Raw genomic sequence first — 15082 nt, 5'->3', positions numbered from 1 at the left:
TCATGGATGTCAATAAGCCTGGTTACTTTGGTAACTGCAGTGCTATTGGACTGAAGCGTTAACTTGCAGGTAGAGATGAAAGCAAGGTTGAAAGTCAGTCTAGACAACAACAGCAAGATGTACCAAATAAAAACTGAGCTCAGGAATTCTTTCTTTATAAGTATAATGGATGTGCAGAAAGAACTTCTTACTGTTCTACACAGATACTTTCATGGTTAACAGAGAAAATCCAACATGTTTAACTTCTTTTCGTGTACAGGCACTAAGCACTAAGGCGGTCAGCTATGATGAATCTTCTCTGGCATTTTTCACTGCGGAGTACAGGCTCAGCCAGCAAAAAAAAAAATAATAATAAAGATTTTATTTTGAAAGCGCTGAGCAGACGCTGCCTCGTCTCACTCTCCGCGTCTTGACGCAGGTTCCTCAGCCTTGAGGTGGTGCAAGGAGAGAGAGGAGTGAGCCTCCTCCACTGCGGATGACGCTATAGGATGGAGTTATTTATTTATTTGCCTTTATTTACGCGTGGCCGGCCCTGCCTTTTTAAAGCCGCTCGATTATAAGCAGGTGTTTCATCGGCGTTCCTGCTCTTGCCGCACCACTTTTGGCTTTCTCACTGCCGTTTCATCCAGTAAAGAAATATCCCCTCCTATCCTCCATCAGTGCACCGCTTTGACGCTCACCGCCTCCCCCCCCATTCCTCCCCCTCCCTTTTCCCCCATTTTGCTCTCCTCCTATTTGAGGTGAAGCTGGCTTTGAGGATCAAGTCCCATTCATTGTTCTTCAGCCCGCTCAGCCACTTGCTCGCGCTCACTCTCTCGTAAGCACACACGCACGTGCATTTAAAGGCGCATTTATCCGCGCCTTTCATCTGTTTCTCAAAGTCAAACACACACTGATTTTCTCCCCATAAACACACACAAGCCTATTGTATCTCATAGAGACTACAGTGCAGTCAGTGCTGTAACTGCGCATGCGTCATTTGCTTTACATTACATCCTTGTCCCCTATGTGGTGTATCAGGTGAGTTCACCCAGTCATCTTCCGGGATAAAGACACACGCACACAGAGTTTACAGCGTGGGTCAGGGCAGCATTGATGCTCTGCTTTACATTTGCTATCAGGGAGGCTGTGGTGCTGTTAGAGACACGCTGGTTAACCAACATTCAACAGCATTTTGGAGCTTTTTATTAGAGCAGTCTACAGTTGTTAGCTGTGCACAGTGGGCATTGTGGAGTCTGTTGGGGCCCCTCCAACCACCATTCATCACCATTATGTTATGAGTAGTCTGACAGCACCAACAGCAGTCCTCTAAAACAACAAGGAAAACATTACTACAGCAGAGACCATGTTTATTTTAGCAACAGTGACCAAGACCAGGTTGTCTGGTTATGTAGTGTTAATACTATAGAGCGCTGTGCAAAAGTAACTCCTCATTCTGTTATGCTTTGACAGAAACAAGAGGAATAGATGCACTGGTTTACTGAAAGGTTTGCAAACATATGAGGATATAAATACCAAAAATAGAGTTTGTACAGTTATTGAAAGTCACAGCCTGAACTCTCTTAGACAACTTTCTTGACATTATTTCAAGTAATCTTCAGGAAAAGTTCTCCAGACTTCTTGAAGGACATTCAAAGCTCTTCTTTGGATGTTGACTGCCTTTTGTTTTATCGCAGCAGGCGACCACCCACTGAGACTATTTCTGTCGAGGCTTCTGTGAAAAAGTGGATCAGTTGAAGGTCCAGATGCCACTGCTGTAGTTTAAGGTTTCTCAGCCCTCAGGGCACTACCAGGCACCCGGTGCCCCGATCAGTCATCTGCCTTGCCTGGTGTCAAGAGGCACATCTGGCTATATATTACAGAATGTGCATAATTCTGCTAATAGACCCTAAACAAATATTCATATGTTGTGTAACAGCATATGAATGACTGAGCTGAACTGCTTGAAAATTGTACTGTATTATAACATACAAAATTTCAAAAATTCAATGAGGACAGCATTTTTTTTAAAGCATAAAATCCATTTTAATATAATTTTATTATTAGTTTCCTTGTTCAATATATTATTTGATCAATGATAAATACAAATACTACAAAGCCCCACAGCTGCCATATGCACAAATATACAGGTATACCATATAGGCTGAATAGCAAATATATAAAATAAAAAAAATAATTTAATGAAAGGATCACTTGGAAAAAACACTTTTTCAGCAGCAGTTCCTTTAAAAGACATTAATCCGCCTCCTGGTTAACAGGGTCAAATCACTTGAAATGAGCACAAAAAATGTACTAAAATATAAATTGTGTTAAATTGTCAGTTTGGACCAACAATTTTATATTTTTTATGGAAAGCAAGAGCTGCATCAAATATAGCATCTGATTTATAGAAAGATTTTTTTAAATTACAAATGAATTAAAATTACAGGGTAAATACTGCTCCCAATCCACCTGAAAAATAATGGGTGAAAACCATTACTCCATGCACAGCATACTTGTGTGCACCCCCCATCACCCACCCCTTGACATCCAGAAATGATTTTTATTTCTACGTCAGCTGTAATTATCCTTTTGGGCTCTATGAACAAACATAAAATGAATAACTTCAGCAACAACAGCTGCAGGTCCGTCTTCAACCTTTTAAAGTTTTCGTGGGTTAACCAGTCAACGGTTATACATAAGAGGTTATTAAATCTCATAGTGTGCTTCTACATGGAAGTCATGCTTGTATAAGCAAGTCATAAGAGTGCGTGACAAAGAAAAAATGACCAAACAAACACTAAAACGTTTCTGTACAAGACTTTAAAATGTTATAAACATGATCTGACTCAACCATTGTCAATGAGCTACACTGTTAGAGAGTTAGCTCCATCTGGTCGTTAAGTGATGACGTGACAAATCCTACTTCCGGGCCTAAAGTAGTCTGCGTTTAATATGGCTTTTGTGTTGTTAACATGTTTAATGTTTTGTATTTTCTTCTATTTAATCTCAAAAAGCTCCTAAAACAGTCAGACCTCCCTCTGCTTTTATTACCGCTAATCATTTATTTAAGCTCAGTTTTTAAAACCTTAGGATGTAACTACAGTCCAGCCCATGCAGCAGTATATGAATGACTAACCTTGTATTGTGGATGGATTATCTCAGTTGGTGGTCCTTTTACAGCATCTTGCCATGCAATTACATTTGTTTCTGACCACCGAGAACACTCACGTTAACTTTTATCGAGTGGAAAAAAAGTTAGCTTGTTTATAATAATTCTAACATAGCTGTGTCGCTAGCGGTCACGTAGCACATCATTATATACCAGCTAGCCAAACTTCAGTAACCCTACAAACGTCACTGCTGTTTAGTTTTCTGTCTTCATTTATGTTGGAAGTGATAACAGAGCTGTACGTTTTAATTTGTTTCCAAAACCCCGCAGTCAGGACATGCTATATTGTATTTAGATAGAAGCTAGCGAGCTAACTTCCTGCTAACTTCTAACTCCGTTAAATGTCATAAATTCCGTTTTCATGGATGCCTGGATGTTAAACTCAATTGTTACACCTGGTAGAGCAGAACGCTGATCATTTTATTAAAGATGAAAGACTTTAGACAGTTTTTCAACTCTCAGTAATGCCATAGTGATCGTTTGATATATGGACCTGCAGCGGAGTTTAGGCCCAGACACGGTTAGTGACGTCAGACTTAACGACCGGATTATTAGCTCTGATAGCTGGGATCACTACATTCTAATGCAACCTTGTAATAAAGCAGCCCTTCACAGTGGATCACAGGGAATTTAGAAGGCCAGCGATCCCACCAGGGCTTCATAGTAACTGTACCAATTTCATGAAAGTGGCTGATTTCACTTTAAGATTTAAATATCAATTAGCAGCAGTAGCAGAATATGTGCTGAGAATGTGTGTCTTCAATTAAGATTAAGGTACAGAAATAAAAAGAAGAAGAAAGTGAGTAAGGATGTGTTGTTAACTTTGGCACTGCCCTGTGTTTGTACTGCAGCTTAGAAGGAAATTTATTCTGGTAACCTTTCCGTGAAGTTGCAAGGAAGTGAGAGGACCACTCCACCCAATCTAAAATTAAAAGTTACAAGTTTCACCATGTTGACTCAGTTTTACTATGTCTCCTTTTTCATGATTTAAGAAAGAGCGGTGCCTTCAAATGATTACTGACTGTGGAAAAATGTCTTTTTAGACACTGGAATTTATTGCGTTCATTCGCATTTCAAAATCCTCTATTCTCAGTTAGGATGACTGGATTTTGGCTTGAAATTAGAGATTTCTGCTCAAAGACCCTCAAAGTTCGGGAGGCATTTTTATGCCACTCACTACTAAGCGCAGACATAAAGATTACTTTAGTCTCAGAGAGGATGAAATAACCTGTGACGCTGGAGGTACAAATACATGAGAATCTAGTCAGCTACTGGTTGCATTCTGGAAACCGCAGGGTTCAGATTGACAATTTTTTCTGTGACCAAACCAAATGGAAGCTCAATCATGAAATCGCTGCATTTTCGTAACAGAAAGCTCAATAAACAAGTAGCATCTGGTATGAATATGAAATATGACAGAAGACATTCAGTTACTAGCTTGAGTCCAGAGGTCATCTCCTCACAACACATAAATGACTTTTCTGTAGCGCTACTGGTTATTATTCCCACTTATGAGCCAGTCAAAAAAATCATAAAGTTCAAGTTCCTTTGAGGGAACCTCTGGTTGTGGCGCCAATGGCGGAGGTTCAGACGGAGCCCTATCGAAGCTGCTGGAGGTAGCTTGAGATATATCGAGTGGACCGGGGACAGTGAGCAGGGAGAGCAGAGACACACTGTTTGATGTATTGTCTTGATCATAACTCTGCTTTGAGGAAAAAGAAGGCACGGGTGATGGCTCCAAACCTGAAACGGCTGGAGCTAAAAGAGAAGGAGGAAGTGGATTTTGAAGAGGTGATGGTAAAAAAGTAGACGGTGAAACTGAACTGCTTTGGTTTCCACTGAAGCGACATGGAGGCAGCTGGGGCCCGCAACCCGGTGCTACTACACCCGCGCTTCCAGCCTCTAAATGGGAATAAGGGGGTGTAGCGTCAGCTGTAGCATTTAGAAAAGATGTTTTCTCCTTAAAAAATCCGTCTGCTGTGTAACCCATTTCACAGAGGGTGTCTTGCTCCGGCGTGGGCTGCGCAGCTGTGGAGAGCACACCGGAGGGAACGGGGTTTGAAATAAGGCCGTCACAGATGGGTATACCATTTGTTGTACTTGAGGTCATTATAGGTTCTTTGCTAAATAAAGAGTGCGGAGCTGTGTATGTGGTGAAAGATGCTGAATAGGGAACTGTCACTGGGCTGGAGGAAGAGGAGGAGGAGGAATTGAAGAGCTTAGGTGAAGAATGAGTAGAGGAGGCTAATGTTGTGTTAGCTGGAGGAGAGACGTGGTTCCTTTTGACGTGGTCAAGGCTCTGAAGTCCCAGGCTGGAGGTCATGGAGGTCAGAGAGAAGGGGAGCGGAGAGGAAGCAGCCGCGGTGGAGTCCGAGGCCTCGGCGATTCCGTGATGGTTGGAGCTGGTCTGACAGTCAGCTGAAGAAGAACCCGCAAGGCTGGAGGGGAGGCGGCAGTAAGGTTCGTGACGCTCCAGCGACGTCGTGTACAGGTGCAGCTCCTTTTTCAATGCAGCGATCTCCTTATGAAGAGCCGAGTTCGAGTGCTCAAGACTCTGGAGTTCCTGAGGAGACAGAGGGCAAAGGGGAAAAGGAAGCGATTAAATAAGGGGGTGGGGGAAAAAGACAAAGCGGAGGGATCAACAGTAAAGAAGAAAAGTCGGGTATATCTTTATTATCCCTAATCGAGGCGCTCGCCAGCCATAGAAACTTATTACAGACATACATCAAAGGACAAACAATGAACGCAATCACATGCCACCCACATAATATCACACCAAGCCTGTGCTGCGCAGTAATAAAACGACACAGCGAAACAATCTTAATGACGCTCCTTTAAGGCTCCGAGAGTGTGCAGCAATAGAAAGCACAAGAGGCATAAAGCGGATGAAGTGTGGCCAACGCCAGAACCCCAAAGGAGAACTGAAATATTGCTCCTAAGTGACAGCGCTGCAAGATCAGCACGAAACGAGTGGGTAGGCGGTGGAGAGAGAACAAAAGGTGATTCCTTGCTGATAAGTGCAGACTAATGCATGGGACTAATTAAGGAAAATTTAGAATTGAAATGTGGCAAAAAGCTTTCTCAATAAACGTGCCTTTTTGGAGCATTTACAGCGGTTTTCTTTACATTTAGCGGTAAACGTAAAGCACTTTTGAGATGCTCTTCCTGTTTTTTAGTGGTCATATATACATACTGTTACATTGGTGGCCATAGTTTCAAATACATACAACTAATGAACTCAGTCTTTAACAATAAAATCCACTGTTTTTGACTGTTTTTGACTGCAAAGAGCAGATAATAAGAAGAAAGTCAGACCTCAGTAAGTTAGGCCTAGAGATCAGCTGATGGCCCTCGGTAACCCCCGTTCACTATAGGGGGAAAATAAATGTATATTCCACGACCACCTCTTCGGCTTTGGCTGCTAGCAGAGTCGCCGGTAGTTTGCAACTCCTGCAAACACTCGCTAGCTAACCACCAGCCGGCCGATAAACTTGAAACAGTGTGGCGTAAACAAGAAGCAAACAAGAACAAAGACCTTCAAAGTAAAAGTTGTACCTTATCTCTAAAACCAACACACGTTAAAAGGCACATCTTCTTGACGATGAAGGCAAAGGTTCTTTGTTTTTAGCTGAGGTCACACTTCTTCCCAAATTTCACTACTGCCACAGACAACTCAGCGTCTTCCATAAAAACTAGAGGCCATCTCCGACTAACCAAAGCAAACACAGGGAGATAACACTGACGAAAGGCAATTTCGCCTTAAGGCGATGCCTAAAGTGGGCCGGAACAATCCGGAGCAGCATTCCAGCTCATTCAGTAAAGTACAGAGTAGTTAAATGTGATTGGCAGATTTGACTAATGCATAATGACTAATGATTTCATTTGCAGCCTGCTTTCAGCTGACAGCATGGAGATATCTGCGTAGTTTCCAAAAAAAAAATGTAGTTCCTAAGAACAGAAGAAAAAGGAGGTCAGCATACAACGCCCTCAAAGATATGAGAGAGAACAGGAGAAGAAGATGATAAACTGTTTTCAAAGTTAAGAACTTTTCAGCAAGGGACATTTGATAAAATGGAAATGCAAAAATTAATATGCAGCTTGTCTCTAAGTGACTATTTTCACCCAGCAGTAAGGTTCCCACAGCTGCCAAATCCCACTTTAACCTCTACATGAAAGAAGAGCTTTTAAAGGAATGGGTGAAACCAGCGGCTACACCAGCGTAGGATTATTTTGAACTGTGACCCATTCAAATCTACTCTAATGAGCCGTCACTTCAGCACAGCTAACATTCGTCTACTTTTAACATTAAAGTGTAAACTTGACAGTTGCCCTGAAGAAGAGTCAGAGCTGTGCTATGCAGTTGTGAGTCACGGTCTCTGTCCCATTGAGTTGTAAGCTGCTGACACAACTTTGAGTTTTTAACAAGTTCGAGTGGCTTGTGGCAACGACACTTCCCAGAACTTCAAGTGAAGCACACACACACACACACAGCAGAACTGAAAGAGAAGGAAAGAGAAGGAAAGAGGGAAAGCGAAAGTGCGAGTTCCCGACACAAAAAAGACACGCACACACATTCACACCCATTCATAAATTTGGTACACGCAGACATATTGAGCAGGTTACAACAGGTAGGATGTAATCTAAAAGGAAAATAGAGCTTAGTGGTACTAAAAGAGCACGAGCTCGGGTGCAGCACAGCAAACCTGTGGTTTTGTTTTCTCTTTGTCAGAATGAGAGTAATTAAACACATTTTATGAGCGTGAACTGACGGACGAATCAGATTAGTGACATGACAGGAGAACAAATGCTTCTTTTTACTGCACAGAAACCTGAATTTGTACTACTCAACCTGTTGGTTAAATAGGACTCTGTGGCTTAGGCTCATCCTCATGTCCACTCATACTTTTTTGGAATTGGAAATGGCAAATTTTTTAGGATAGTATTAGAAATAAAATTGACCTAGGCTAAAGAAAATTGTACAGAAATATATATACATATGAAGCATAATTATCAAATGTATCAAATGTATCAAATTATCAAACGAAACTGCAGATGTCATGTGACGGGAGAAATTTTAAAACTATGAGCCAAGTAATCTGGCCGGAATAAAGAAGTGCAAAGTTTAGCAAGATAAGACAAGAGGAACCTATTAAAGGTCTCACAAACAACCAAAGCAGGTGACCAGTGAAGTGAACACAACGCAGGAAGCGTGCTAAGATACGGCATTCCCACCGTGCTTAAAGATGCACATCACCAGATTAACTGTGTGCCACTGCTTATCAAAATCACCAGCATATGACGATGCACTATAACTTAGTTCCATTTAGCTCTTCATGTAGCTAGTAGCTAACATTATTGTTGTAACTTTATTACATTTTATTGTTTGATAACAGCATTTTGGTTATTTTGTAAGTGATTTAAGTGTTAGTCACATGTTTAGTGAGAGCTGTTAATTATACATTTAATTTTTTGCTAAAGGGGAGCATTTAACAGGTATTTTCATTAGAAAACTGCGTTTCCCAGAATTCTTTGTGGTAGACGAAAGTTACTCTGGGGTTTTTAGCTAGCAAATAAAGTTTCGGGAAGCCATTATATGTTGCTCCGAATGTCGAGTTGTACATTCCCCCTTTTGAAGCCTTATATAAAGACTATCGTTTCTACAACTGATTCCGATCCATTTTTTTGCTAAGTGGATTCGCCACAACAATTATTTCAGTATTTTAGAGAACACCGCTACCTGAATACTTTCTGCTTCAATGGATGGGTTTCAAATCTCAGTAAGAAATCTTGAACACCAAATTTTACAATAACCCTTCTAATAGTTGTCATAACTGTAATGCATGTATGACTTTAAAACAGTTTTCAGGGCTACATGCTGTTAGGCTTCTGAGTAAGCACGCGGTCATCAAAGATACTTTAGAAATCTGACTGAGTGCTCTGGGAAGCGTGTCCGTGTGTGTGGATGTGTACCCTGACCTGTGGAATTTGCACCCGCCCCCCAGGGGAAAAAAAAAAAGACAGGCAAGTACAGACTGAAAACAAATGCGTCTGTGTGTGTGCGTGTGTATATGTGTGTGTGTATGGCAGACAGGAAAGGGAGGGCTGATAGGGAGGGCAAAGCAGAGGGAGTGAAAGTCCTTCTCCTAAAGCAGGCTATTTACAAGAAACGCCTGCAAGCATGCTGCCAGATTACACAATACGCACGCGTGTGCACGCGCACACACTGCTCATCAAACAGGCTGTGTGTGAAAAGGAGACAGAAAGTGACAGAGTCAGAGGATGACAATGGAAGGAAGCAGAGGGGTAAAGGAGTCAGACCTCATGAAGTTCATCTGCTCTCTCTGTCTGTTTTCTGCGGCTCTTCCTCGCCGCATCCCTGTTCTTCTCCCGTCTTTTTGTCCCTCTGGGTCCCGTGTGTTGTCCCCCTCTTTCTCTCTCCTGCCAAAACAACGACAGAATTAAGGCGAAATATCTGAGGTTAATAAGACCGCACAGTGACACAGTGGGCGTTCAAGTATGCACTTCTATTTTGACTTTGGCTTTCTTCTTTTTAAAGGGCGTGTATCGATTTCATTTCGATACCGCATTTTGGTTTTAAAGGTATAACATGACTTGCAAGGTCATGAGACAAACCAATCACATGAGACGGTGCGTGTGGCCCTTCAAAATAAAGCAGGTCAATAATACGTGAACTGCAGCGCGTGATGCGAAGCAAAGGCGAGGGCTGACAAACCATATGACAAATAACGAGGAAGCTTCTTTTTATTGCACACAATAATTCAGGTCTTTATTAGACTACACCTTCCATTCATTTCATGAGTCCGATTTTCTCTCAGCACGGCTGTTGCTGACTGTTCTACAGGCAGTATATACAATCTGTGCATACTTTGCAAACACACACACGATAACTGCAGTAAATAACCTGAGCCGGACATGAACTGAGGGTTCAGGGCACCAGAGGTGGAAGACCAATACTCAGTTTAAAAACTAATAACAATAATGATAATTAAGGCACTAATAATTTAAATGAAATTTAAATAAATCACTTATTTTACAAACAGATCTGTTTGGAGGGCTTAAAGTGGATCTGAGTTGATAAATAGTGGTTTTAGAGGCAGTGGGTGATGATTATAACTAGCATGACTAATAATTAATACTATATATTACTATATATTGCTATATATTACTATACATTAATGATAATAATTATAACTTTAGCTTTAATAATATATCATTTTTATTTACAGTGTAAAAAGGAAAAAAAGCCAGAGGTTCATTAATCAGAAGAGGATCTGACTCAATATAAACAGTGAATGGGTGTTATACCTGATGTAGCCCATTATTATAACCAGTATCTGTGTGAATTTTACATCACATAAGGTTACTCTTAGCATCAACAGCATGAAAAGGTCCATAGGATGACCTGAATATGGGGATTTGATGATCGAGTCAAAAGACGAGAAAGAGGAACTTACCGATCCTGCAGTACTGCTGGGGCTGGCGGACTCGGACTCGGACCCGGAGTCCATGAATAACGGGGACATCTTGACCCACGCTCCTGCAGCAGACTGGCTCACCTGTCTCGGACCATGAGTGCAGCACGGGAAGTATCCATTCATACGCGATTATCGGGATATCAGGACAGAGCAGGAGTGCAGGTTACAGAGCAGGTAATGCTGGGACCTGTTGCCGTGCTACAGACTAACATCGGATGTGTTGCTTGGTGACTGCGGGGCGCTGAATGAGGCGCTCAGTCGCTTTATCTGATGACTTATGAGTTCAGCAGGTTTGGCAACAGATGATGCAACATGATGCTGCGGTTCTCTTTCTCTTTCGGTTTCTCTTTATTTTAAACTGACCCGTTGCCATGCAAAGCTGGAGGGGGGTGGGCGTGCTGCTTTCACGTGCAGCATGTTAGTTTCACTCCCCTGAATGCGTTATGTTAAATGGCTGGGGAAAGTTTCACAGGGGCAGGAAGCGCTCCGGTCTGCTGACCATATATAGACTAAGGTGTCTCCTTCCCCACGTGCAGGGAATTTCTGAAGCGGATTGCCAGGAAATTGTTATCCAAGCCTCCAGAAACAAGCCAGCGCCTGGAAGAGTTTTCGGCAGAAAATGATGTAACTTTCCACAGAAACATTTGAGCTCTGAGGGCTTCAGGTCTTCTAAGCCAAGAAGAAAATGGCTAACTCATGGGATTTTCAGAGATACCTGATCCAGCCTGTAGGCTGAAGGGTTTGTTTGTTTTGTCTGCATGTCACATGTGTATAGTGACAATAAAATGCATTCTATTCTATTTTCTTTCTCTCCTTTAAACTTAGCTTAATATTAGAAGCTGCCCTTACTGCCCTTCTCACCAAGGGATCCAAGTTTAAAATACAACGCGTCTGGGAAGTGTTCACAGCACTTCACTTGTTCTACTTTTTTGCATTGTTACAGCCTTATTCCACAATAAATACATTCATTTTTCTCACTTTGTAAATATGGGGTATTGTGATTTGAAAAATTAATGTAATCCCTTTTTTTTTAGTGTAAGGTTGTAAAATGACAAAATGTAGAACAAGATAAGTGCTCTAAATAGATCCACTGTATGATATATTCGGTTTTTCCTAAAAAAAACAAAAAAAAAAAAAACCAAAAAAACCCCCCAAATGCTGCTATTCCTGGTGTTAAAGAGTGAAAATGTTTTCCAGCTGAAGTGGTGTGGGAAAGTACCAACAAGGTAGGTGGTGTATCCTCTTGACAGGAAATTAGAAAGGGAAAGTTGGTGGTGAATTAAAGACATACGGGAAAGCATTTGAAGGAAGAGTCTAGAAAAAAGAGAAAAAGACAAAAAAAAGTGAGAAATGAACAAAGTGCAAAGAAGAACTGGGAAGCTAAGTGTACAGCAAGAAAAAATGTTTAGAGTGCATTGAATGTGAGTCTCGACAATAAAGGAAGGCGAAAATAACTTGTCAATTGGCTAGACAGAGATCGAGCTGGAAAGGATGCGCAGCAGGTTGGGGTGATTAAGGATAGAGTTGGAAATAATGAGTCAAGTCAGGGTGTTGACAAGATGGAAAAAATACTTTTGAGGAACTGATGGGTGTAGAAAATGTAAGAAAGAGTAAGATGGGTGGATCATGGATAAGAAAGGGCAAAGTGAGGGCAGCTATGAAGAGAATGAAGAGTGCAAAGGTGGTTCGTCCAAATGACATACACTACCAGTCAAAGGTTTGGACACACCTTTCCATTTAATGGTTTTTCTTTATTTTTACTACTTTCTATATTGTAGATACATCAAATGTTATTAAGCAAGATATATGGAATTATGTAGCAAAGAAAACATTGATAAACAGCTCTAAATATGTTTTATATTTTAGATTCCTGAAAGTAGCCACGCTTTATTGACAAATGTTTTTTCTGTCACAGGTCTGCCTCGTCAGGGTTCATTTGTGGAATTTCTTGCCTTCCTAATGGGGTTGGGACCATCAGTTGTACTGTGCAGAAGTCAGGATGATACACAGCTGACTGTCTTATTTGACAACTGTTAGAATTCATTTTATGGCAACCAATCGCATAAGTAAAGTGAAACGATAGTCTGTAATTTCTTTAAGATCTGAATCTAAGTCAGTCAAAATTTGAATGTGTCCCAAAGTGGAGTCACAAAAACCATCAATCGCTCTGATGAAACTGGCTCACACGAGGACCGCCCAGGAAAGGAAGACCAAGAGTCACCTCTGCTACTGAGGATAAATTAATCTGAGTCAGCAGCCTCAGATTAGAGCCCAGATAAATGCCACACAGAGTTCCAGTAGCAGACACATCTCTACATCAAATGACCAGACCGCACGAATCAGGCCTTTATGGTCAAATAGCTGCTAAGAAACAACTCCAAAGAAAAGCAACAAGCAGAAGAGATTTGTTTGGGCGAGGATACAGAAGGAATGAACATTAGACCAGTGGATATCTGTGCTTTGGTCTGATGAGTCCAAATTTGAGATGTTTGGTTCCACTCGCTGTGTCTTTGTGCAATGCAGAAAAGGTGAACATTCATGGTTCCCACCGTGAAGCATGGAGGAGGAGGGTGAAGATGCTTTGCTGGTGACAATGTGGGGCATTTACTGAAAACTGAAGGCACACTGAACCAGCATGGCTACCACAGCATCCTGCAGCGATATGCCATCCTATCGGGTTTGCCTTTAGTTGGACCATCATTTATTTCTCAACAGGACAATGAACCCAAAACACACCTTCAGGCTGTGTAGCAGCTATTTGACCAAGAAGCAGAGTGATGGAGTGCTGCTCCAGATGGCCTGATCTCCACAGTCACCTGACCTAAACCCAATGGAGATGGTTTGGGATGAGATGGACCTCAGAATGAAGGCAAAAGGGCCAACAAGTGCTCAGCATCTCTGGGAACTTCTTCAAGACTGTTGGAAAACCATTTCAGGTGACGGCCTCATGAAGCTCAGAGACAATGCCAAGAGTGCGCAAAGCAGTAATCAAAGCAAAGGGCGGCTATTTTGAAAAACATGTTTTGAGTTATTTCATACTTTTGTGTTCACTACATAAGTTGATGCCTTCAGTGAGAATCTACATTGTAAATAGTCATGAAAATAAAGAAAAACAATTAAATGAGTGTGAAGTAGTCAGACTCGAACGTCAAGGAAGGTGGTAGGGAAGCAGACTATGCAGACATTTCAGGTTTCCAAGGTGAGCAATTTATTTACAGTGAACTTAATAAATACACACGGCTGTGTGTATTTGTAGCCTCGCTACCAAACCAGCATTTCATCTGAGGAAGTTATCCCAGAGAGAAGTAAAGCAAGTGTGTAAGTTCATCTCTCTCTCTCTCTCTCTCTCCTGCTGCTACTTCAATCGTGAAACTGATTAATGATCAGCTGATCGGCTTTCTGTCGCGAGTCCGTCTCTCTTCTTAGTTTTTGGCCCACTTCTCACCAGAAAGAGGAAACCAGCGGCTGAACAACAGCAGCACTATTAAGCTTGATAAGCTGTTGTTAAAATTTATTTAATATTACTTTCTACACCAGGATCTTTTTCTATGCAGTTGACGGCTGCTAACTGTGCAGGGGCGGATCTAGCAAAGTTTAGCCAGGGGGGCCGATAGGGCATGAACAGGGAAAAGGGGGCACAAAGACATACTTTTCTTTCTTATTCTCATTTAAAATGTCGAGCTTTTAATAAATAATTATCTGAATCTTACACCCAAAGTTTTAATCTTATGTAAAATATATAGAAGTCCATTACTGTATATAGTAACTGTTAAGTCTAATATACCCTAGTAAGCTATACTACTTTTTTCTTTGGGAAGATACCATCTGTGCAGTCTGCAATTCTGTTGAAGAAAGATGTTGAATCTATTTAATTATTCTTGAAAAATAATTTATTTCTGTGCATTTTCACCCTGCATCAAATTAAATTTGATTACATCGATTAAGCATCATGAGGTGGAGGGTGGTTCCCTATTATTTTTTTTTTTTTGCTGGGAGTTTGCAACCCTATTAGTTAGGTTGCTTAATATTTCTGCTAAGTACTCTTTAAAATACCAGAATAGGGAGGATGGAGTAGGTTTAAGTTTATTAGATTGATCAGTGCTGCTGAATTATGAAATATTTTGGGCGCAGTGTATTTTTTACATACAGGTATAACAGAATAGCTTTGGTGTTGTTATTTATTTAAACTTGAGTATAAACTTATACAAAATGCAGCAAGATATTAAATAAACAGTTTTATTGATTAAAAAACACTATATCGGATTCATATCGGTATCGGCAGATATCCAAATTTATGATATTGGTATCGGTATCGGACATAAAAAAGTGGTATCGTGCCATCTCTAGTATTAACGAAAGGAAAAACATTCAACAAATCCCTTCTAAACCTTAACACCAACAAAAGGAAGCATCTCTATGGAAAAAGAAGCCCCTC

The 15082-nt window shown here is 41.1% G+C and overlaps 1 protein-coding gene across 1 annotated transcript; it reads right to left on the bottom strand.

Annotated features, from left to right (window-relative positions):
• Positions 1-146: 146 nt before the first annotated feature.
• Positions 147-13869, bottom strand: batf2 (basic leucine zipper ATF-like transcription factor 2). The gene is made up of 3 exons (XM_085141645.1): positions 10627-13869; positions 9470-9589; positions 147-5714 (listed from the first exon to the last, which is right to left on the bottom strand). Exons 1-3 carry the CDS (start codon positions 10768-10770, stop codon positions 4641-4643), a joined length of 1338 nt encoding a protein of 445 aa, XP_084997771.1. The 5' UTR covers positions 10771-13869; the 3' UTR covers positions 147-4640.
• Between the last annotated feature and the right edge of the window lie 1213 nt (positions 13870-15082).

This window comes from Neolamprologus multifasciatus, chromosome 3 (assembly GCF_963576455.1).
Source record: "Neolamprologus multifasciatus chromosome 3, fNeoMul1.2, whole genome shotgun sequence".
NCBI classification, from domain to species: domain Eukaryota; kingdom Metazoa; phylum Chordata; class Actinopteri; order Cichliformes; family Cichlidae; genus Neolamprologus; species Neolamprologus multifasciatus.
Note: the sequence above shows the minus strand (reverse complement) of the source record. Positions and strands in the feature narration are given on the sequence as shown.